Raw genomic sequence first — 22,382 nt, forward strand, 5'->3', positions numbered from 1 at the left:
TTATGAAGAACAGCTTGAAACCATTCAGCCTTTGCAGGATAAATGACGAATGAAACAATGAATGGGTTATGTTACCCACGTTTATAAAGTCATGAGTAGGGAGAAAATGCTTCCCCATGAATTGAAGTTCCTTTGGGTTCTCTTCAGAAATGGATAAGCAGCAGGTGGACGCCAAGCAGGAGGGAGCATCTCTTTTCCCCGTATATGAATGACTTATGTCAACAAGTGAGGAGTCAGCTTTCTAAGGGAGGCAGCAGCAGATACTTAGGCATTAGCTTTCCAGTAGTCTGAAAAAAAATGTTTGAGAAGTTCTAAAACCAACCTTTTTTAAAAAAAAGGTGTCCAAGCAACATCTTTTTCTGCCTTGCCTATAGAACTCATTGCCACAGGACGTTGAGAGAGCCAGTAACTGCTTTTAAAAACTGGTTAGATATATGAGTGAAGTATAGATTTGTTTGTCAGAAGCGCAGCCTTTCTCTGCAGAGGCTGTATGCCCCTGGCTGCCAGATGCTAAAAGCTGAAAAGAGATAAGGGGGTTCAGCTCCCACGCCCTCCCCAAAATCCTCACTGGGTTATCTGGTCTGAGGCTCATTTGCAGAGGTAGGCGGGCCAGCGATGGTCTGAGCTGCCTTTGAAAAGCTGTTCAAAGAACAAGGCTAAACAGAGCAAAAAACAACAACTCTGTGTTCATGTGCCCAGTGGCTCTAGCCCATTACTAGGGATGTGGTCTGCCTATCATTTCAGGAGGAAAAAGGCAGACAGAAAACCCATTAAAGCAAATGCCTTGGAACAGGGGCTCGCATCGAGTCCTGCTCTGTCAGCCCTTGCCGCAGGGGTCTTTTAGGGAGGGGTCCCTCTGCTTTTCCGTTCATGCAGGCTCTTAACTGCCTTTATGGTGACGCTGATGATTTTGAAATCTTGTGGCTGACCTTTCCGGCTCTGGAAGCCATCCAAGGCCTGTGCCTTAAAGCAGAGTGAAGGTTAGGAGGGAGGGAGGGAGAGAGAGGAGAGAAAGAGGGTGCACACATGAGAATGTCCTCTTGACCGCGGGAGTGGGAGACAGGAATGCAATCAATTCCCTAGGAAGTGCCGTGGAGATGCCAGGCGAAGTTTTCTGCGACCTTTGAGAGGGTGTGTTTGTTCCCCTTCCAGCAAATAAGAACCCTTAGACAGAGTCCTATTATTCAGCTGGCAGACCAGCAGGAGCACCCTCAAACGGGCACCTGCCACCTGTGGCACCAGGAGATAAGAGGATGAAAGGCACGATTTGCCAGAAACATCCCCTGCACAAAGTCCGTTGGCCCAGGCAGGAGGCAAGAAAGGATGTACCTCCTGTTCACTTCAGCGGAGTCTCTGCAGTAGGATTCCCCACCATATCAGTTTGTACTTGGCAAGACAAACCATCTCTCAACTCTTTGGTGGGATGAACTGCTCCCTTTGCTTTTGTTCAGCTCCAGAGGTGAACAATTCTGTGGATTTGTGGGAGCAATGCAGTGTGAATGACAAGTGTGCATCCTTAAATGCTCATGTATAGGCACCTGGGAGCCTCACAGATGCTCACCATTATGCAGAGAGAGAGGTGCATTTTTGTTAAGTTTGTTTGGTGCTTTTCATGCTGTGGCAACCAGCTTAACTATGCAAAGTGTGGACCACTTTTGCTACTGGGGCGTTAGGGTGAGGATCGCTTTCCGTTATTCAGCACCAACGTCTGATTCTTGGAAGTTTGCTGCTTCTGAAGAAGCAAGCTTCTGGATAGAAATAAACTGTGTTTGTGCAAATAGCAAGTTCCTGTGGCGCCTTCGTATGGCACTTGCCTAGAGGCTCATTGCACGACGAACTGATAAATATAACAAATGAATATAAACATTTATTTATTGCAGCAGAAACTCTCATGGACTAGAGCCCACATGATCAAGTGCCTGAAGTGGGAGAATGAATTAGGGAGGCTCCTTAGGCGAACTGTCTTCTCTCCCCCCCCCCCCCCGCTTCCCACCAGCATTGGGGTAATAATGCCAGCCTGTCTTCTGGAGTTGTTGTAAGATCATTGTGATAATGTATGTGAAGTGCTTGGAGCAGTTGGAAATAGCATTAAATATTAGTATAACCATCAGTAAAAATAATTTGTTAAATAGGACTTTAATAGCATTTTAATGGGGGCATTTTATATGCATTTTCTAATTTTACTTTGCTGCTCTTCTCTCCACATTTCCTGTTAATATCTGTGATGGGATGAAGAGCTGCTTGTGTGTAAATTGCAATCCCTCAGAGTTTGAACCGCTTCTCAAACCTCTGCCTGTGACGGAGCCCCTCCAGCATGGCTGCGTCAGTCGCTAGCAGAATCCGAAAGTGGCTGCTTTCGGAAACGTTTCCAACATAAAAGCTCCTTAACGGAAACACGTCTTCTGGACTCTCTGCGTGACAGTTTCCGCCGAGGAACGGGTGTTCCTATAGGGGGCCCTGAGACTTCCCCACTGTTTTCACTGGAAGCATCTCTGAGCCATTCCTCCGACTCCCCTTCCCTTGACGTTCCTGTTCGCCCCCTACTGGTTCCCTCTTCAGGTGTCAAGTCTCTCTCTACCTCAGAGAGCCTTGGCACCTCCTGTCCTGCCGATGGCAGTTCCCTGACATCCACCTCCCCTCCAGGGCCCCCTTCACCCCCTCCCGTCTCCTCCCCTACGGGTTGTGAGGAGGTAAAACCCCGGAAAGAACCTTCCTCATCGTCTGAAGTTTCGAACACCTTTCTCCACTCGTTGTGGTTCCTAGTCTCTCGGTACTCCTCGTCATCTGAGTCCGTTCCTTCTTCCAACTCCGACTCCGCGAATCCTTCCAGTTCCTCTTCCTCGTCTGTGGTGCCGAAATACTCCCTTCTAAACCTTGCTACCGGCTGTGGTTTCCGCGGGAATCTTTGGTGGAACGTTTCTGTTAAAACCTCGTCATTGACCTCCTCTGCAGTCACCCAGGTGTTTTCTGACTCCGGTTCCCCTTCCCACGCCACTAAATACTCCACCTGATTGCCCTTCCACCTGGAATCGAGGATTTCCGCTACATGGTTACTGCTTTCCCTCTCCTCCAAGACCGGTCCCCTGGTGTGCTCCTCTTCACCTCCCCCCTTGTACGGTGACAGTAATGACCTGTGGAACACTGGATGCAATTTCATGTGGTTGGGTAACCGGAGTTTGAAAGCCACTGGGTTGACCTGCTGAATGACCTCAAAGGGTCCCAATCTCTTGGGTCTTAATTTCTTACAACCCCCTTTGAACGGCAACCCTTGGGTGGACAACCACACCTGATCCCCCACCCTTATGGTTTCACCTTCCCTCCTGCTCTTGTCTGCCTGCTTCTTATATTGAGCCTTGGCCCTTTCTAAGTTGAGCTGAAGCTGACGATGGATCGCTTCCATCTCTTCTACAAACTGTTCGGCCGCTGGGACGCTCCATCTCTCGCCCCCCTCCCCCGGGAATGCCCTGGGGTGACACCCGTAATTGGCCAAAAAGGGGCTCATCCCTGTGGACACATGCTCCGCATTGTTGTAGGCAAATTCTGCCAGCGCCAGCTTTTCGACCCAATCATTCCCTCTGTCATTGACATAGCACCTCAGATATTGTTGGAGGATGCCATTTGCTCTTTCCGCCTGCCCATTGGTTTCAGGATGCCGGGCCGTCGAAAAATTGACTTCCACGTGCAGCAAGCTCATGAGCTTCCTCCAGAACCTGGAAGTAAATTGTTTCCCGCGGTCCGAGACAACCCTCAAGGGGGCGCCATGCAGCCGGAAGACGTGTTCTACAAACAACTTCGCTGTTTCTTCCGCTGTGACTGCATGTGAACATGCTACAAAGTGGCACATCTTAGTTAACAGGTCCACTACTACCATGATGGCCGTCTTCCCTTTGGATTTGGGCAGATCCGTCATAAAATCTATTGATACCGCCTCCCAAGGCCGTTCTGGCGTGGGTAGTGGTTCCAATAACCCTGCCGGCGCCCTTCTTTCCCCCTTGGCCCTCTGGCATTGGTCACACCCTCTTACATACTCCTTTACATCTTCCCTCACCTTGGGCCACCAAAACTCCCTGGTGACCATCCACATGGTCTTGTGTTGTCCAAAATGTCCCGCCGTGGGACTATCATGCAACTGCTTGAGTACCCTCCCTCTCAATTCACCTTCTGGTATATACAGTGCCCCTTTGTAATACAATGCCCCATTTCTTTCTTCAAAACCCTCCGGGCTCTCACCCTCTCCCCTGAGGCCTCTGAGCTTATTTTGGGCATATTCGTCAGTTTCCGTTTCTTCTACCAGCTCTCGTCTCCCCACCAGCGCCGCCCCACACACCCAGCGGTCCTCAGGAATGACATGTCTTTCTTCGCTTGCCCCCTCCCCTTCCAAGTACTCTGGTTTGCGTGAGAGAGCGTCCGCCCTGACGTTCTCTGGGCCTGGTACATAACAAATCTCAAAGTGGAATTTGGAAAATTCCTGTGCCCATCTCACTTGCCGTTGGTTGAGTACTCGAGCTGTTCTCCAATACTCCAAATTCTTGTGGTCGGTGCACACTTGCACCTTGTGTTGTGCCCCAATCAATAAATGTCTCCACCTCCGGAACGCTTCGTGAATGGCAAGTAGTTCCCTGTCATACACCGTGTAGTTCCGCTCGGACTTATTCAGCTTCCTCGAGAAAAAGGCACACGGTCTCCACCCTGACGTATTTCTTCCCGGCTGAAGAAGCACAGCCCCCACCGCTCTGTCTGACGCGTCTGTCTCCACCCTCATGGGCTTCTGTAGGTCCACATGCAGAAGTTGTTCTTCCGAAGCGAAAGCCCTTTTCAGTTCTTCAAAAGCTCTCTCCGCCTCCGCCGTCCAAACAAATTTCTTCTTGCTACTGAGGCAGTCGGTGATGGGCGCCGTCAAGTGTGCAAAATTCTTGATGAACTTCCGATAAAAGTTCCCAAACCCCAGGAATCTTTGCACATCCTTCTTGGTTTTCGGTGTCTTCCATTCCAGCACCGCCTGGACCTTGCCTGGATCCATGGCCAATCCTTGGTCTGACAGGCGGTACCCCAGGAATTCCACCTCCTTGGCATGAAACTGGCACTTCTCCAGTTTCACCCACAGCTGATTGGCTTGCAGCCGGCCCAACACTTCTCTCACGTCCCTCACATGCTGCTCTTCATTTTCCGAATACACCAACACGTCATCCAAAAAGGCCACACAATTCTTGTAGAGCAACGGCCCCAGGACGTGGTTGATGAAAGCTTGAAAACATGCGGAGCCGGCTTGGAGACCGAAGGGCATTACGAGGTATTCAAATGCTCCCAAAGGGGTGAACATGGTGGTCTTCCATTCATCCCCCTTCCTTATTCGTATCAAATTATACGCCCCCCGCAGGTCCAGTTTTGTAAAAATCTTCCCCTTCCTCACCCTGGTCAGAATGTCATCAATTCGGGGCATAGGAAAGGCCAGGGGTTCCGACACGGCGTTCAGGGCCCTGAAATCCACTACAAGTCTCGGCTTATCTGTGTTTTTTTTGTCCACAAAAAACACTGGGCTGCCCCCCACCGCTCGGGACTCTCTGATGAAACCCCTCTTCAGGTTTTTGTCAATGAACTCCCTCAGCTCCTGCATCTCCCTGTCTGACATGGCGTACAGCTTGCCCACTGGGAGTTGAGCCCCCGGGAGTAGGTTGATTTGACAGTCAAAGGGTCTATGCGGCGGCAGTTTGTCCGCTTCTCTTTCGCTGAATACGTTGCTCAGATCTGCATATTGCGGAGGCACCTCCCCTTGCTTCATTACCTCCATCCCAGCTAAGGTGATCTTGGCTCCCCCTGGATCCTTCCCCTGCTTGCAGTGTTCCAGGCAATGCGCCGACCCAAAGGAGACCACCCTCTGGTGCCAGCCCACTAGAGGATCGTGAAGTGCCAGCCAGCTCATCCCCAAAATAATGGGAGCTCCTCCCAATGTGGCCACATTAAACGCTATCCTCTCGGTGTGTCTTGCCACCCTCATTATCATGGGAACAGTCTGTTGGTTCACTTCTCCTCCCAACAGCTCTCTGCCGTCAATCGTGGTTACCTGCAGGGGTTTACTTAAGGGGAGGGTTTGTATCTGGTGCTCAGCTGCGAACTCCTTACTCATGAAATTACAGGAGCTGCCTGAATCCAGCAGGGCTTTGATCTGTAGGGGGTGTCCATTTGGCAGCTCTAGCAACACCTCTATCACTAGAGCAGGCCTGGGAGGTTCTGGTGCGGGCACTCTCACTGCTTTTGAGCCTGGCTGCTGTGCCCCGACGGCAGCCAGGCGTTGGCTTTTACCTGCTCTGTGCTTTCCTCCTCCTCTCCCCCAACAGCTCCTGCCATGCCTTGCCATTCCTTTCTCCGTGGACAGACTCTGGCGAAGTGTCCTGGCTGTTGGCAGAGATAGCATTTTTTCCCGCCCTTTCCCTCTTTCTTCCGCCCTTCACCGATGTTTGAAACTGTGCGCGCACGCGCTGTTCCCACTTCCATCGGCTCTGCCGGCGGGAAAGGCTGCTCTGGAATGTCTGGAATGCGGAGCTCCCTCCAACGTTCTCCTTTCCCCTCCCGCTTCTCCAAAGCCCTCGCCTCCTGGCGCGCTCCAATGGCTAGCGCGGCTTTAGTCAGCTGGTCCATAGACTCTGCTCTGGGGTTCCGGGAAAGTTCATCTTTCAAGGACGAAGACAGACCCTCTTCAAAAAGCATTTGAATGGGCTCAGAAGCCAAGTCCCACCCCAATCGATGAATCAACATAGTGAACTCAGTCCAGTACTCACGGACAGTCCGGTTTCCCTGCTTGCAAGCCATTAACTGCCTTCGCACTCCTCCCTGCTCAATGTCACTGGAAAACATCAGGTCCATGGCACGAAAAAACTTCATCGCGTCCTTTAGGATCTCATTATTTGCTGCCATCAAGGGTCTAACCCAGTCCTTCGCCCCTGATTCGAGGTGGCTAATTACAAAAGCCACTCGCGATTCCTCATCAGGGAAGTCATCGAATTGCAGATTGAGAGCATATTGCATCTCTGTCCTAAAGGCATGGTAGTTCCTGGGGTCCCCCCCAAATTTCTGCACCAATCCTGGCATCTTTCTGTTGAGTGGGGTGGCTTTCTCCCTCCCCCTCTCTGCATCCTGAGCCCTCCTTTCTTCCAGCCTCGCCGTCTGCAAGGCAAGCTGGATTTCCAACGTCCTATACCTTTCCTCCAGGCTTGGACCTCCAGCTGCCCCTCCGGTTCCTGCTGGTTCGCTCATGATGCCTCTCCCTGGCACAAGCTAGCTGTCGATGTCTTTCGGATTGCTGTGATGGGATGAAGAGCTGCTTGTGTGTAAATTGCAATCCCTCAGAGTTTGAACCGCTTCTCAAACCTCTGCCTGTGACGGAGCCCCTCCAGCATGGCTGCGTCAGTCGCTAGCAGAATCCGAAAGTGGCTGCTTTCGGAAACGTTTCCAACATAAAAGCTCCTTAACGGAAACACGTCTTCTGGACTCTCTGCATGACAGTTTCCGCCGAGGAACGGGTGTTCCTATAGGGGGCCCTGAGACTTCCCCACTGTTTTCACTGGAAGCATCTCTGAGCCATTCCTCCGACTCCCCTTCCCTTGACGTTCCTGTTCGCCCCCTACTGGTTCCCTCTTCAGGTGTCAAGTCTCTCTCTACCTCAGAGAGCCTTGGCACCTCCTGTCCTGCCGATGGCAGTTCCCTGACAATATCATTTCTGTGTTGGGTTCCTCTCGGCCAAGGCTGGCGAACCTCTGGCCCTCTAAATGTTATCGGGCTTCAACTTCCACAATAATTGGCTATGTGAGCATGCAGCTTTCAGGTGGGGCTTGTGGCACAATTACCTATTATTTCTTTATGACCCCGTCTTCTACCACACCTGTCTCTGGGCCTGTGGTCCGGCTACTTTTCTCTCTGTGGTCGTTTGCCTGAGAGACTCACTTCTGTAGACTATTTAAGGTGAGCAGATGGAAATTACTCTCCACCCGGTTTCAGGCCATATGTGATTTTCTCCCCACGGGAAGATCTTCATTGCCAGCCAACTTGTTGGCTCTGCACTCTTGAGTAACTATTGTCACAAACAATAAAAACAGGGGTTGCCATATGTCCTCTTTTTCCAGGACATGTCCTCTTTTTCATGGGTAGAGCTGTCATAGTGATCCGTAGTTAAAAGCAGAAGTTGGCAAATGTGTCCTCTTCTTTGCTCTTCGAAATATGGCAACCCTATCAGGCAGGCATGCCAAAGGCACACATCTCTTTGCTAATTAAGAAAAGTGGACCAGGAGTGGGGAGTGGGAGAAGGCAGGTAGGTTGTATTGCTTTTATATTTTGATACAAAAAACTTGAACACAAAAAAACATACAGAATAAACCCATACCGTATTCAGAACTAAAAAATTTCAGTTTCCCCCCACCAGCATCCACTGACCCTCCCTTCCCCAAAGAGCTTAATGTCCTCAGCACAACCAAAGCATATTCATAGGACTTGGTTACAGCAGGATCACAGATAGGAAAGGGAGAGGGAATCAGTGCAAACACATATCAGGCCTAAAAGAGCCAAACAGATTTGTATTGGATTAGAACCAAGCTATTGCCACCTTATGCATTTACATATTCAGTAAAGGAGTACTTTATCCCACAAATCATAGAATCATAGAATCATAGAGTTGGAAGAGGCCACAAGGGCCATTGAGTCCAACCCCCTGCCAAGCAGGAAACACCATCAGAGCACTCCTGACATATGGTTGTCAAGCCTCTGCTTAAAGACCTCCAAAGAAGGAGACTCTACCACACTCCTTGGCAGCAAATTCCACTGTCAAACAGTTCGGAATCTCACTTTCTTGAGCTGCTTATGTATTCTTATTTTGCAGGTGAGGTTTTATAATAAAGGCACTCCCCAAACCCTTCGCTACCAGTAATCCAAAATAAAAAATTTAAAGTTCTTCTAGAATTCGGCTATGGTGGATCAGGTATCTGTATTGTGTTTTTAAGCACTGGTATAGTTAGTTCCAGAGGGCAATTCATGTTAGTCTCTTGTAGCAAGCGTTCAGATTTTTGTGGCCGCTTGTTGTTGTTGTTTAGTCATTTAGTCGTGTCCGACTCTTCGTGACCCCATGGACCAGAGCACGCCAGGCCGCTTAAGGACTAGTAAATATATGATGCGGCCACTTAAGGACTAGTAAATATATGATGATATAAGCTTTTGTGGATTCACAGCCTTGTATCTGACTAAGTGGGCATGTGTCTGTGAAAGCTTTTGCCAAAATAAATTTGTCAGTCTTTAAGGTGTCACATGATTCTTTTGATAGCTTTTGCTACAATTTCTGAGGTGTGTTTTACCGGGAAAAAAATACTGCAAAAGCTCTTAATATGTACTGGATTTTGTGATCTTCAAGTAGTTTTTTCTTGCTTACTGAGGGTCTTCCTTAAGCCCCCTCCCCCCGGCACAAATATGAAATGCCACTACTGCTGATTCTTTGGCTATGACTTTCTTGAATTTTCCCCTTAAAAAACCTCTCCTTCACCTATCGGTCCTTGATCCTCCTGCCCATCCTTGCTTCATTTATTCTCTTTTATTCTTCAGTTCCTTTGTTTTTGCTGCTGTTCTGCCCCAAACAGCCACGTCCATCTCTTGTATATTTTCAAAAACATCTAGGCAGAGACCGCATCACATCCATACTCTGTGCAGCACCTGGCACCTGGATGGCACTAGAAAAATGTAAAAGAGCAGCATCGTATTGGTCGCGTAGTTGCCTTCAGATGTGGGAGATCCCAGGGTCAAATCCTCACATAGCCAAGAAGCTCCCTAGATGACCTTGTGTGGGTCACACTTTCTTAATCTACCTCCTGGGATTGTTGGAAGGATAAGCAAGATAAGACTTAGACATGGATGTTGTGTCCCCTGACGGGGGCGATGGCAGGGAGATGCTGCCGAGGGGACTCTGAATAATATCCAGGATACAGGATCTCCTGGTTCTGGTATGTATAATGGGCTCCAACCGCAGCAGCTTGTTTTCCCATGCCAAGTTCCTACAAGCGTTCCATTGTCTGCTACCTGCTTCTAGCAGCTAACCTGCCAGTATGCGCAAGCTTTGCCCCGTCTGCATGGCTCGTATAGCCAGGCTGGTGCAGGCAGCTCTCTGCCATGCGGAGGGTGGATGTCAGGCAGGGCAAAAGCAATCTGTCCCTGGAAGCAGGCCTTGCCTAATTGCCCTTAATTCAGCTCTCTGTCATTCGTCATCTTCACATCTTCAAACAGGAAGCCTCAGTGGGAAATGGGCTGTGCTGGGGAAGTCAGGGGCGGCAGGATTTAGGGGTGGGGAGAGAAGGGTGGGTGGTTGAGGGCTGGTAGAAAGGCGGAATCACCCTCAGCCCTCCCGTTGGTTTATCTTTTAACCCTTTCTTGCTCCTCTCTAGGATGAGACATCGGTGAGCAGTGAGGACTTTGATATGAGTGACTCCACATGGATGTCAGCTGACCAGCATCTTAACTCCAGTTTGAGTCCTAGCCAGGAGGAAGGGATGCGCAGCCCGCAGAACATCCACAGCCAGGAGGATGGTGAGTGCCCATTAATGCCATCTGGGGTGAGGGGTATTTTCAAAACTTTTTTTATAATGTACCCCCCCCCCACACACACTGTGCATAGTTTATGATGCTCTTTGGCCCTTTGGCTCCTTCTGTCAAAAGTTCTAATTATGCATCTCTTGATGTAATTAGTGCTCTTTGCCATGTGCAAGTTGTAAAGAACTCCAGGCCAGTGATGGGGGCCATGCTTGCAATCTCTCTCTGGTGGCAGCTCAGCAACTCTTGTCTTGCGGTGTCTTGAGAGAGAGGCAGGCATCCCAGTGATATGTGCCCTCCCCACTGTTTCTTTCTGAATTAAAACTTGGTCCACGTGTGCAATAGAATGAGGTGTCAATGAGAGTGGGCTGTGCGAGCTCAGGATTCAAACATGGGCTGGGTGTGTTTGCGCGCGCCATTTCTTAACGCTTTCCCCGCATTTAAAAATCCCTCTGCAAGTAGAAAACCAACATGTGGCAGAAAGAGCATTATATGCAGGAGAGCATTAGAAACAAGATTTCTCCCAACTGCAGCCTGAAATGGTACCCTAACCCACCACCTCAGAGCTACTTTGCTTTTCTCCTCATGCACATAGTCTAAAGTCATTGCATAAACCTGGAATAGCAGCTAGGTGAGGCCCTGAAAGTGTTCATAACTCCTTTCATTTGTTAAGAAAGCAAAATTACGAACCAGCGTGTGGATTTGTTGCATTGTGCTGTCTCCAGCAAAAGACTACTGCTGACTTTGACTGGTCAGGGAATCATTCAGAAAGCACATTTGACCCCTGGCTCCTCCTCTGTTTGGTGACTTCATGCTGTCCAAGTGCATATTCCTTTACTCCAAAGTGATGCCATCTTACAGGATCCAGCTGACTGTGGGGTGGGGAGCGGGGGCTGGGAGAGGTGTGTCCCCCCCCCCGATTGTCCATACCCCCCGATTGTGTGTGCCTGGAGAATAGAATCAGCCCACACAATGGCCATCCCTGTTGTGGTTGTGGGATTGTTATGCCTGGTGACTGGAACCGGCACTTCTTGAGAGAAAGTGGAATGCAGTGATTCCACATTTAAGTGGTACCCATAGCTCAAGGGTAGAGCACATGACTTCCATGCAAAAGCTCCCTGCCAAAGCCACTGTCATCTCTAGTTACAGAACCTCACATAGCACAGCTAGGAAAGACCTCTCTCGGATCCTGGAGAGCTGCTTCCCATCAGGATTGGCAGAAAAAGGCTGGGTGGACTAATGGCCTGACTCGGTATAAAGCAGTTCCTTTTGGTTAATGAGCCTGTGGGAGAATGATGCTGCAATCGAGCCTTTGGAAAGCCTCTTAAGAATCTACTGAGAAGGAGTTCTCCCTGCAAGGAGTTCTCCCTTTAAGGGTGGTGTTAGTCAACAGTCCGTTGTGTGCCATGGTGCAGTGCATAGTGTGTGGATGACAGGAAACGCCTTGTGACGGGCAGTGTATTTGCCAGATTTAGAGAGAGAGGGAGGGAGACGTAGAAGCTAGATTGGGAGAGTGGGTTTCAGGAAAGGGGCTTCAATCCTTCCGCTACACCGTTTTACCAACAAAAATGTCCTACTCCCAAAGGTGCCACTTACTGCAAAGACACTTTCCAGGTCAAATAGGCACGCACCCACACCAGAGAATTACACAGGCGAAGGGGCTCATCCATCCTGGTGAGCTCCCAATCCTTAGATCCCCCGCCTGCTGTTTCTAACAGACAGCTGCATGGAAAAAATATCATCTGGTTCCAAATTGCAAAACTCTTCTGGATAGAATAAGGTCCTGGCAGAGGACTAGAAAAATCTGATGGTGTTCAACATATTGTAGGGATTGGGTTAATAAGTAACAAGCCTTAAGATCTAAAAAATATATATGAGAATTAAAAAAAATTCTGTTCGGAGCATAGAGAACATATTCTACAATGATGTTTCTTTCATTGTTGCAAGGTCTTAAAACAAAAACTACTGCTCCCCTGCCCTGTTGTCAGTTCAGTTGCTTGGCTAAATAAGAAAATGTCTTAGAAGAAAGCATCCTGCGAGGTCCTCTCCATCTTCAACTTGTTATAAGCACAGGTGGGAGGCATGACTGGCATTTCCCCCGCAGGTGGAATCTTGTGGGTGCTTCTGCAAGCGATTTAGCACTTCTGCGCATGCGTGACCGCTGAAACCCAGAAGTAACCCGTTCCGGTACTTCTGGGTTTCGGCGGTCTGCAACCCAAAAAAACACAACCTGGAGCGTCTGTAACCCGAGGTATGACTCTACTTGCAGGATCTTGAACATGCGGAACGTTCCTCTAACTTGAATAGGTGCCGAAGTTGAGGGCCATGTAGAGAGATCTCGTGGCATGCAGGGCTTGCAGCTGGTTGTGGCTTGAATGGGAGGAAAGCGTGTGAGTGGAAGTGGAGGTTAATCTCCCTGGGGAGGGGAGCGCAGGTAATTAAGAGGGGTCAAAGTTGAGCTGTGTGGGATGCGTGGGAGGAGGCTAGCTGGGAAGGGGAGGTGTTGTGTTAACTCTGCAGAACTTGTTAGCTTTTGAGAGTAAATAAGGGGGTGGAAGTCGAGGAGTTTGGGTCAAAGTTCATCTCCATGGCATTTGGATTGACTCTTGTTCTGGGTTCTTGGAGAGCTTGAATCCTTCATTGTCCCCAGAGGCCTCTGCACAGAGGCAGCTGGAGGAGCCCGAGAGGAATTGCCTGGTCCCAGAGAGCACCCAGAGCTGCCTTGTGCTGCTCTGAGACAGGGGTGGGGTAGGAAGAAAAACCTCCCTATGTTTAAAGCAAGAAAGGGCCATTGTCCTAGCACACTCCCTAGCAGGGCCCATGGGAGCAGGGCATTGGGGGCTTGTTCCTTTCTGCCTCTATGCACACAGAGAGCTTGTTGCAAAGTCTCCACCTTTGACGAAAGGCAGGTAGGGGTTCTTAAGGTCTCTTAACACCTTGGGAAACCTTTGAGCAGAATTTGCTTCTTTTGTCATCCAGAGAATTGCTGTTGTTTGGAAACTGATCAAACTAACCATCTAACAAGCAGCTGGGAACTGTCAGGATAAGCCTGCACAGTTTGTGAGCAACCCTACCGAACAGTGCAGTCTACCATGATGGCCTGCAAGGTGCTTGACAGCCTCTCCTGTTTGTGCAGCCACAAGTAGCAACAAAATCTGGAGGCTTACTGGGCTCAATGGGTCCTGGCTCAGAACAAAGATAATTGGTCCAGCGAGTCAGAAATCTGCCTGCCACCATGGCTAGCATCCCATTGCCCTTTGGTGAAGGTGTCTCTCCTCTCCATTCTGGAGGTGAGGAGGATGCAGGGCTGAGCTTCAGACTCCACAGTACAGCTGATGGGAGCTGGAGAGGAAGGCTGGTGCTTTCCTTTTTTGGTGCTCTTTGGTTGAATCACACTCAGAGTGCCCCGGCTGCTTGGTGCCAAAACAAAAACCCACCCTTCCCACTCAGCTCTTCAAGTGGCTGTTTTGACACTTGGCAGCACTTGTCTCTGCAGCTTCACTGGACTTTGAAGACCCTCGAACTCCAGTGCAACTACAGGGACCTTGCTGATCTTCCTCTACAACTGTCAGAGGACAGGGGTCAGCAATGCAATCCTATGTGCATCTAGTTGGAAGTGGATCTCTTTGGGTTTTATGGGACATTTCCAAATAAGTGTTCAGAATGCTTCATCGGAGAAGGTATGTTCTGGGGAAAGGGTGTATGATGGATAGGAGATGAATGGGCCTTGGGATGGTGTCACACTGCCCCTTGGAAGCTTTCTCAAAGAGTCTTTCTGCCGGATCTGGGCCCTTCTGCACCAGCCTAGAGCTGCAGCAGTAACGAGTTGAGACTTTCCACCACCCCACACATACTTTCCACATACTTGCTAGCATGCAGCTGCAGTTAGGATTGCTCTCTTAACTGAGATGTATCAGGAGAACCTCACTTTGCAGTGGCAAAAAAGAAACTGGGTAAACGATTTGGCAGGCCCAGCAGAAACAAATACAGTGGTACCTTGGTTTACAACCATAATCCGCTCCTGAGGTCCGTTTGTAAACCAAAACAGGTTGTAACCCAAGGCTCGCTTTCGCCAAAGGGGCCTAAAAAAAAAAAATTTGTTCGTAATTGGGGGGAAATGGGTTGTAATCCAAAAAAAGGTTGCAAACCGGGACACGCACTTCCGGGTTTGACGTGTTTGTAATCCAAGACGTATGCAAACCAAGACGTATGCAAACCAAGGTACCACTGTATACACACCTCTTGCATTTTGTATTTCCTAAGCACTCGGTATAGTTATTCAATTTGCTCATGAAGTCTAGGAAGACAGCTGCCTTATACCGAATCATATCATTGGTCCATCTAGCTCAGTATTGTCTATGCAGACTGGCAGCAGTTCTCTAGGCTTTCAGACAGGGATCTCTATCAGCCAGAGATTGGCACCTTTTGGGACCTTTTGCATGCAAATTAAGCTATGACCCTTTCCCAAGTTTGGAGGTGGAGACATGCAGAAGTTTCACCAAAGAATGTCAAGATCCTGTCCAAAGGGGAATAATATAATCCTCGAGTTGGAAGGGACCTTGAGGGTCATCTAGTCCAACCCCCTACGATGCAGGAAGCAATAACACAAAGGAGAAGGTATGGTTTTGAGAGGAAGAGCCTGGGCAGCAGCTGTCAGGGTTCAGGTTCAGGTTTGGAGAGGTGCTGGTGTCCTGAAATCGCTACGAGGCCTTGCACTTTGGTGCTTGTTGGCTGGGCTGGTAGATGTAGAATTGGTGTTGGTACCGTGGAAGCAGAGCTCGAGTCTCACTTCTGCTGTCATGTGGGATTGTATGAGCTCAGTTCTCCATCTGCCAGAGGGGCACAATAGCCACATCTCTCATTCTCAAGGGTTTGTGTGGGTAAACCTACCAGAAGTAAGTCAATGGATGGGTGTCAAGGAGTGCAAGAAAAGTTTGCACAGTAAAACGTATTGGGAATTAAAACAGCTTTGGATTTTATTGATGGCATTTATAATGAAATATGGAATTAATGTGAGCTGCTTTGAAAGTCCAATGAGAATTAGTAAGCAGGATCAAAATCTTAGAACAGTGGCATAGAACCTCAGTCTCAGGAGAAGAAGAAGAGTTTGGATTTGATATCCCGCTTTATCACTACCCGAAGGAGTCTCAAAGCGGCTAACATTCTCCTTTCCCTTCCTCCCCACAACAAACACTCTGTGAGGTGAGTGGGGCTGAGAGACTTCAAAGAAGTGTGACTGGCCCAAGGTCACCCAGCAGCTGCATGTGGAGGAGCGGAGACACGAACCCAGTTCCCTAGATTACGAGTCGTATCGCTCTAAACCACTACACCACACTGGAGCAAAATGTAGCCCCCCAGTGTCTGTCCCCTTGACTCTCCGGAGGTCACAGGATGCTTTGCATCCTCCATTGCTTTTGTCTGGCTGGAATGTGGCTCTGGACCGCATTGAGGCCCCTTTCTGCATGGGTGGATGGAGAGAGGGGGCAACCTTTGACTTTTGCATGGGTGTACGAACTCACTCCCATTGCTCTGCCCACTTTTGCCTCTGACCCTGCTCCACGGATTTGTGCGACCCCCGACCAAGATTGCCCACAACAGAACACACTCCACTCCTGTCTTGGGAGAAATAAACATCAATAGTTAATAGGGGACTCAAATTGCAGGGAAATGGCTTCAAAAAGTTCTGAAGGGCTGTTGCCATTGCTGCCCTTGAAACACGTAGCACCCCTGTTTTTCTCCTGAGAGAGTTATGTGGGGAAATGTTCTTCAGCCTTTTGGTACAGCTCAGGCTGCAGCAAGGAAAAGCCAGCCATGGTAGGCTCCTGATGACCAGCGCTTGTGACACAAGCACCCTTCACACCCGTGTGTGCGTGTGCATATGCAGTTTCTGGGGGAAGTTCACAGTTGGTTCATAATTCTTATTAATCATTGCCCCTGGTATGGTATGCTGTCTGTTGCTAGCTGCGCCATGCCCTCTGCCAATGAAACTGATTCACTTGGTGTTACTTGGAGTGGTCTGCCTCTTCAGAGGGCAGGGAGAGAAGCCTGCTGAATTCCTCTCCTAGTTAACTATGGCTGGGCTGGCAAACCTCTGGCCACCCAAATGATGTTTGACTCCAACTCCCATCACCTCCAGCCAGGATGGCCTGTTGTCAGGGATCATGGGAGTTGTAGTCCAGCAGCGCTGGGAGAGCCTCGGGTTTTCCCATCCTTGTGCCGGTGTAGGGAGGGTGAAAATGAGTAGTCTGGATGGTAAACAGCTTTTGGTCCAGTCAGTTTCACTCCTGAAGAAAAGAAAGAAAATGCTCTTGAATGGCGGGACAGTAATGTTGCACAGCTGGTGTCTCACCCCCCCCCCCCCGGCCCTTTCTTCTTTTAAAAATATTATAGATGCAGTTAAGTGCTTGTGTGTTCACAAAATTTTAATTAAAATCTATGTACAGTGGTGCCTCGCAAGACAAAATTAATTCGTTCTGCGAGTTTTTTCGTCTTGTGAATTTTTTCGTCTTGCAAAGCACCACTGTGCATTGATGGTTTTAAGAAATAGGCACAAGCCCATAGGGAAATTCGTCTTGCGAAGCAGCTCAAAAAATGAAAAACTCTTTCGTCTTGCGAGGCATTCGTCTTGCGAGGTACCACTGTAGTAGGTGCCCTGAAAATTGTGCCAGAATATACAGATGTGCAAAAGAGGTCATTAGGTATGCAGTGGTGCTGATGCTGAGTCCTCTTAAGGGTCCTGTAGTTGAGTGATTCAGCAGATACTTTGCATGCAGGGATGGAACCTGGCAGGGAAAAACTTTGAAGAGTGCCAGTTTGGTGTAGTGGTTAAGAGCGGTAGTCTCGTAATCTGGGGAACCGGGTTCGCGTCTCTGCTCCTCCACATGCAGCCGCTGGGTGACCTTGGGCCAGTCACACTTCTTTGAAGTCTCTCAGCCCCACTCACCTCACAGAGTGTTTGTTGTGGGGGAGGAAGGGAAAGGAGAATGTGAGCCGCTTTGAGACTCCTTAGGGTAGTGATAAAGCGGGATATCAAATCCAAACTCTTCTTCTTCTCTTCTTCTTGGAGAGTCCCTGCAGAGTGGTGAGTTGGGCCATTGGCTCATCTTGCCTGGCCTTCCCCAACCTGGTGCCCTCCAGGTGTCTTGGATTACAGCTCCTTTCTGGCTGGAGAGTGCTGTGGGGGATCGAACCTGATATTTCAGTGACTTGTACTGTTCCAGCAGATTTACAAAGCAATATGGTAGCCTTGTCTGCTTAGCTTAGGCCACATTCATTTCCCAGGTACATCAAATCAGTCATATTTACAGTACTTATACGCAATGTTTGCTCAGTAAAATTACTCTTGAGTTGCTTTATGACAAATTAAGTGACAACAATAATAAAGCAACATTCCTAAAATCAGAAGCATATAAAACAGTTTAATAATAATTCATATCATAATTGCCATTAATACAAAAATTCATTCCATTAAAAACAATTCAATGTAAAGAAGTAACTGGTAACAATAAGGCCATGCATAATAAAACTGGCTTTCAAACAATTAAAACATAATTAAATTCAATCACCTATCATTACCAATACAGCAAAACACACACACTAAACCCCCTGAAAACAGCCTCCACAGATTTCTCAAAAGGAGCTGTATAAAGCACAAAAAGCACAATACGACAGTGCAGTGCAGATGTGCAATACACTCAAATCCTGGGGAGAGTTCTCCCATGTCAGTCTAATTTAGTAGAAGCAGAATTCAGAATGAAAACCAATACATTCCTGAAGCGCATTCCTCTCATCCCCACCCATCGAACTCAAAAAGGGTTGGATATTTGCATGCCCTATACCAGCTCCACACCAACGGAAATAACCTTAATACACTTTCATGAGGAATGGCCTGTCTCGTTCAGGAACCATTTAGCCTGCTCTTCCCACCTGGGACGCCTTTTACATTTCCTTTCCCCTCCTCTCGCCAGGATAAGTTCGAGGAAAAATCCACCTCACGTTCAGAAACCAAGTAGATATTGCTCTTGTGACAGAACTCCAATGCGGGGGCACCGAAAAGTGAAATGCCATCTAGTGCCATTCACAACCACCTACTTTAAGTACAGTTTGGAGCATTTGGGGTGGGGTCTTCTCAGCAGGCTAGATGGTTCACAGACGGATTCCTTCTTTGTGCTCTTCCCCAATAAGGCACCGAGAGCAGGAAAAGCAGAAAATGCTGGCCAGAGTGGATATGTGATCAAAGTAAAAAAGAGCCCCTCTAGACTAGATCTAGGGTGGATTAGATCTAGTAGGGCATCCTTCTAATTGTGGCAGGGCACGAAGGCAACAGCCCTCCCCTGTGCTTTGTCCTCGGCCCCTTGAATCCAGAGGGGGCATGCTCCTGCGGAGGCGGAGGTCCCATGCTTGAAGTGCCAGAGTACCTTGCAAAACCAGAGGAAGAAAATGAACAAAAAGCTGTGAGCTACAGGTATTGGCAGCCCGTCAGTACAGCCACAAGAGTTGTATCCACTAAGTTATGCTCAGAGTTGACCCAGTGATGGGCCTAAGTTAGTCATTCCTTTTAATTTCAGCGGGTCTTACTCTTGAGTAAGGCTAACGTTGGCTACAACACAGTTTTTATGCAGCCTTTGAGAACAATAAAGTAAAGGTAAAGGTACCCCTGCCCGTACGGGCCAGTCTTGACAGACTCTAGGGTTGTGCGCCCATCTCACTCAAAGAGGCCGGGGGCCAGCGCTGTCCGAAGACACTTCCGGGTCACGTGGCCAGCGTGACATCGCTGCTCTGGCGGGCCAGAGCCGCACACGGAAACGCCATTTACCTTCCCGCTAGTAAAAGGTAAAGGTAAAGGTACCCCTGCCCGTACGGGCCAGTCTTGACAGACTCTAGGGTTGTGCGCCCATCTCACTCAAAGAGGCCGGGGGCCAGCGCTGTCCGAAGACACTTCCGGGTCACGTGGCCAGCGTGACATCGCTGCTCTGGCGGGCCAGAGCCGCACACGGAAACGCCATTTACCTTCCCGCTAGTAAAAGGTAAAGGTAAAGGTACCCCTGCCCGTACGGGCCAGTCTTGACAGACTCTAGGGTTGTGCGCCCATCTCACTCAAGAGGCCGGGGGCCAGCGCTGTCCGGAGACACTTCCGGGTCACGTGGCCAGCGTGACATCGCTGCTCTGGCGAGCCAGAGCCGCACACGGAAACGCCGTTTACCTTCCCGCTAGTAAGCGGTCCCTATTTATGTACTTGCACCCGGAGGTGCTTTCGAACTGCTAGGTTGGCAGGCGCTGGGACCGAGCAACGGGAGCGCACCCCGCCGCGGGGATTCGAACCGCCGACCTTTCGATCGGCAAGCCCTAGGCGCTGAGGCTTTTACCCACAGCGCCACCCGCGTCCCTTTGAGAACAATAGACGACCCAAACTAAGCAAAAGGTGACTCAAACCTCTCCCCGCCCCTCTTTTGCTGTTTCTGTCTGGAAGCCTCTGGCTGGGTGTCACCCTGCTGCAAGATGCTTATAAACCTCCAGAATGGCAGAAGGGAGCCAATTAGTGCTAATGGATTTGGCACAGAAGGGTTAGCGAATAGGCATTGGGAAAAAGGCTTTGTCATCAACAGAGCAGGTAGAGTTCGTGTCAGGTGATGCAAGGATTGGGGCAATGTGTGTAGATCAGCATCCAGCACTCCTGACCTCTGGAAGGCAATGTCACTTCACGCAGTGGTCCTTGTGGCCTCCGCTTCCCAAGGGAGAATGATGCACTCACCAAGTCCTCTGCCGAGGAACAGAGCCTGGGAACACCACCACTGAGGAGCAGCGTGGAGTTAAGATGTGGAACTGGCTCCCAAAGTCATGGAGGACCCAGACATCAGTGGCTACCAGTCACAATGTCTATGTCCTAACTCCGCTGTCGGAGGCGTTAAGCCTCTGAATACCAGTTGCTGGAAGTCGCAAGTGGGCAGAGTGCTGTTGCTCTCATGTGCTGATTGCAGGCTTCCCATAGGCATTTGATAGGCCCCTGTGAGCACAGGATGCGGGACTCAATGGGTCATTGGCCTGATCCAGCAGTCTATTCTTATGAAGATCTTTTTATGCCCAGTTGCCAGGTGCGTTCTTGGGATGATGCCCTTTGCCCTGCGTAGCACTCTAGTTTTAAGGAATTTATATCCTGCTGTTTACACAAGTTTCAAGGTAGCTGACAAAAAATAGTACAATAACAATAAAAGCAACAAAGCGTTAAAATCAGTAAAAACAACAACAAGCCAATAACAAATCAAGCATCAGATTCATTATTTGTAGCCAGGAATTAAAAATATATAAAACAGCAGCCAGCTTATTAAAAGAGGAGAGGCCACTTAGCATAAAAGCCTGTTGGACTTTTGGAAGCCTAGGTGAGCAGAATGGACTTCACCTGACCCCTAAAAGGTGTCGCCATGGAAACGGCCCCTCTCCCTTAGGCAATCTCTGGAGATGGAGGAGCTTCTGAAGATCTTAGCTGACAAGCAAATGCATTTGGAGGGTCCTTCACATATCCTGGTCCCATGGCTCTTGGGGCTTGAAAGTTGAAGTCTAGTGCCTTCAGTTGAGCATGCAAAATAGCTGGTGTCCAGTTGAGATTTTTCAGCATGGCATGATATATTCGCAAGAGTCGAGCCCAGCCTGGCAACCCTAGTTGCTGGAAGCCAGTTGTGGTTTCCAGATGTTTTGAAGAGCACCACCCACATACAGTGTTGATCAGCACTTTTTTCTTGAAAGAGAGGTGCCAGAACTCACCATGAACACCTCCCTGGTTCTCTTATAATGGCAATGGCATCCACCTAAGAAGGAGAAGAGTTTGGATTTGATATCCCGCTTTATCACTACCCGAAGGAATCTCTAAGCTGCTAACATTCTACTTTCCCTTCCTTTCCCACAACAAACACTCTGTGGGGTGAGTGGGGCTGAGGGACTTCAAAGAAGTGTGACTAGCCCAAAGTCACCCAGCAGCTGCATGTGGAGGAGCGGAGACGCGAACCCGGTTCACCAGATTACGAGTCTACCGTTCTTAACCACTACACCACACTGGCTCTCCAGTGCTGGAACTGAGTTCCAGGGAGTCCCAACTGAAAAGAAGCCCTGGTGTTGATCTAGCCTGACAGTTGTGAGGGCATGGGTAATTGTGCCAAAGCCATGCAGCTGGTGCAACAGATGCTCCGGAGTACCTCCTGCCTCCTGTGAGTTGACTTGCTCTGTTTCATGGCCCAGCCCACTGTCTCGTTCCTCCTCCTCTTAAACTGCACCCCCCCAACCTGTGGCATTTCATACTGCTGCTTAACTTTGACCATTTCATGTCAAGTGTTGGATGCAACACTTGGTGCATGTGCAGAGTGGCAAATGACACTTGAGGGGTTTTTACTTAAAAAGTAAAAAAGGACAAACTTTTTCAGGGAAGAAAAATTAAGGGAATGCAAAAATGCACAAAAGAGCAACAGAAACAGCGTAATACCTCTTAAGGCAGGTTCTTTGGGGACAAACAGTGGGGACGATCCGTTGCACCCAAAGGTGGTCTGTGGTGGTGGGTAGGGGGCAGGAACAATGACTGATCTCTAGGCGAAGGAAGCGCCACATAAATGGCCGGCTTCTTTAGCTACTGTAGATGCCAGTGTTGGGTATCCAAACATGGATTCATCCCAGCGAGACCCAGACTGAAATTCTTTGAGGTCCTGAAATATCGTCCGCACAGTTCCATGCTGCAGTTGCAGGTCTGTCTTTCACCTGATGAGAGCATGAGTGTTCAGTCCCCCCCCCCCAACAAATGAAAAGGCAAAGTTGAACCTCCCAAGGCCTGGAAGGGACTGGTA

At 49.2% G+C, this 22,382-nt stretch overlaps 1 protein-coding gene across 10 annotated transcripts in view; it reads left to right on the top strand.

Annotated features, from left to right (window-relative positions):
* NOL4L (nucleolar protein 4 like) overlaps window positions 1-22,382 on the top strand; it is a 146,011-nt gene that overhangs the window by 92,096 nt on the left and 31,533 nt on the right. For all 10 annotated transcript variants that reach the window (XM_083447399.1, XM_083447400.1, XM_083447397.1 and 7 more), the window contains one exon: window positions 10,413-10,554. In XM_083447399.1, the coding sequence (XP_083303525.1) occupies window positions 10,413-10,554 (142 nt within the window). The remainder of the gene's footprint in view (window positions 1-10,412; window positions 10,555-22,382) is intronic.

Source organism: Podarcis tiliguerta, assembly GCF_965153285.1.
Source record: "Podarcis tiliguerta genome assembly, chromosome: 6".
Taxonomy (NCBI): Eukaryota; Metazoa; Chordata; class Lepidosauria; order Squamata; family Lacertidae; genus Podarcis; species Podarcis tiliguerta.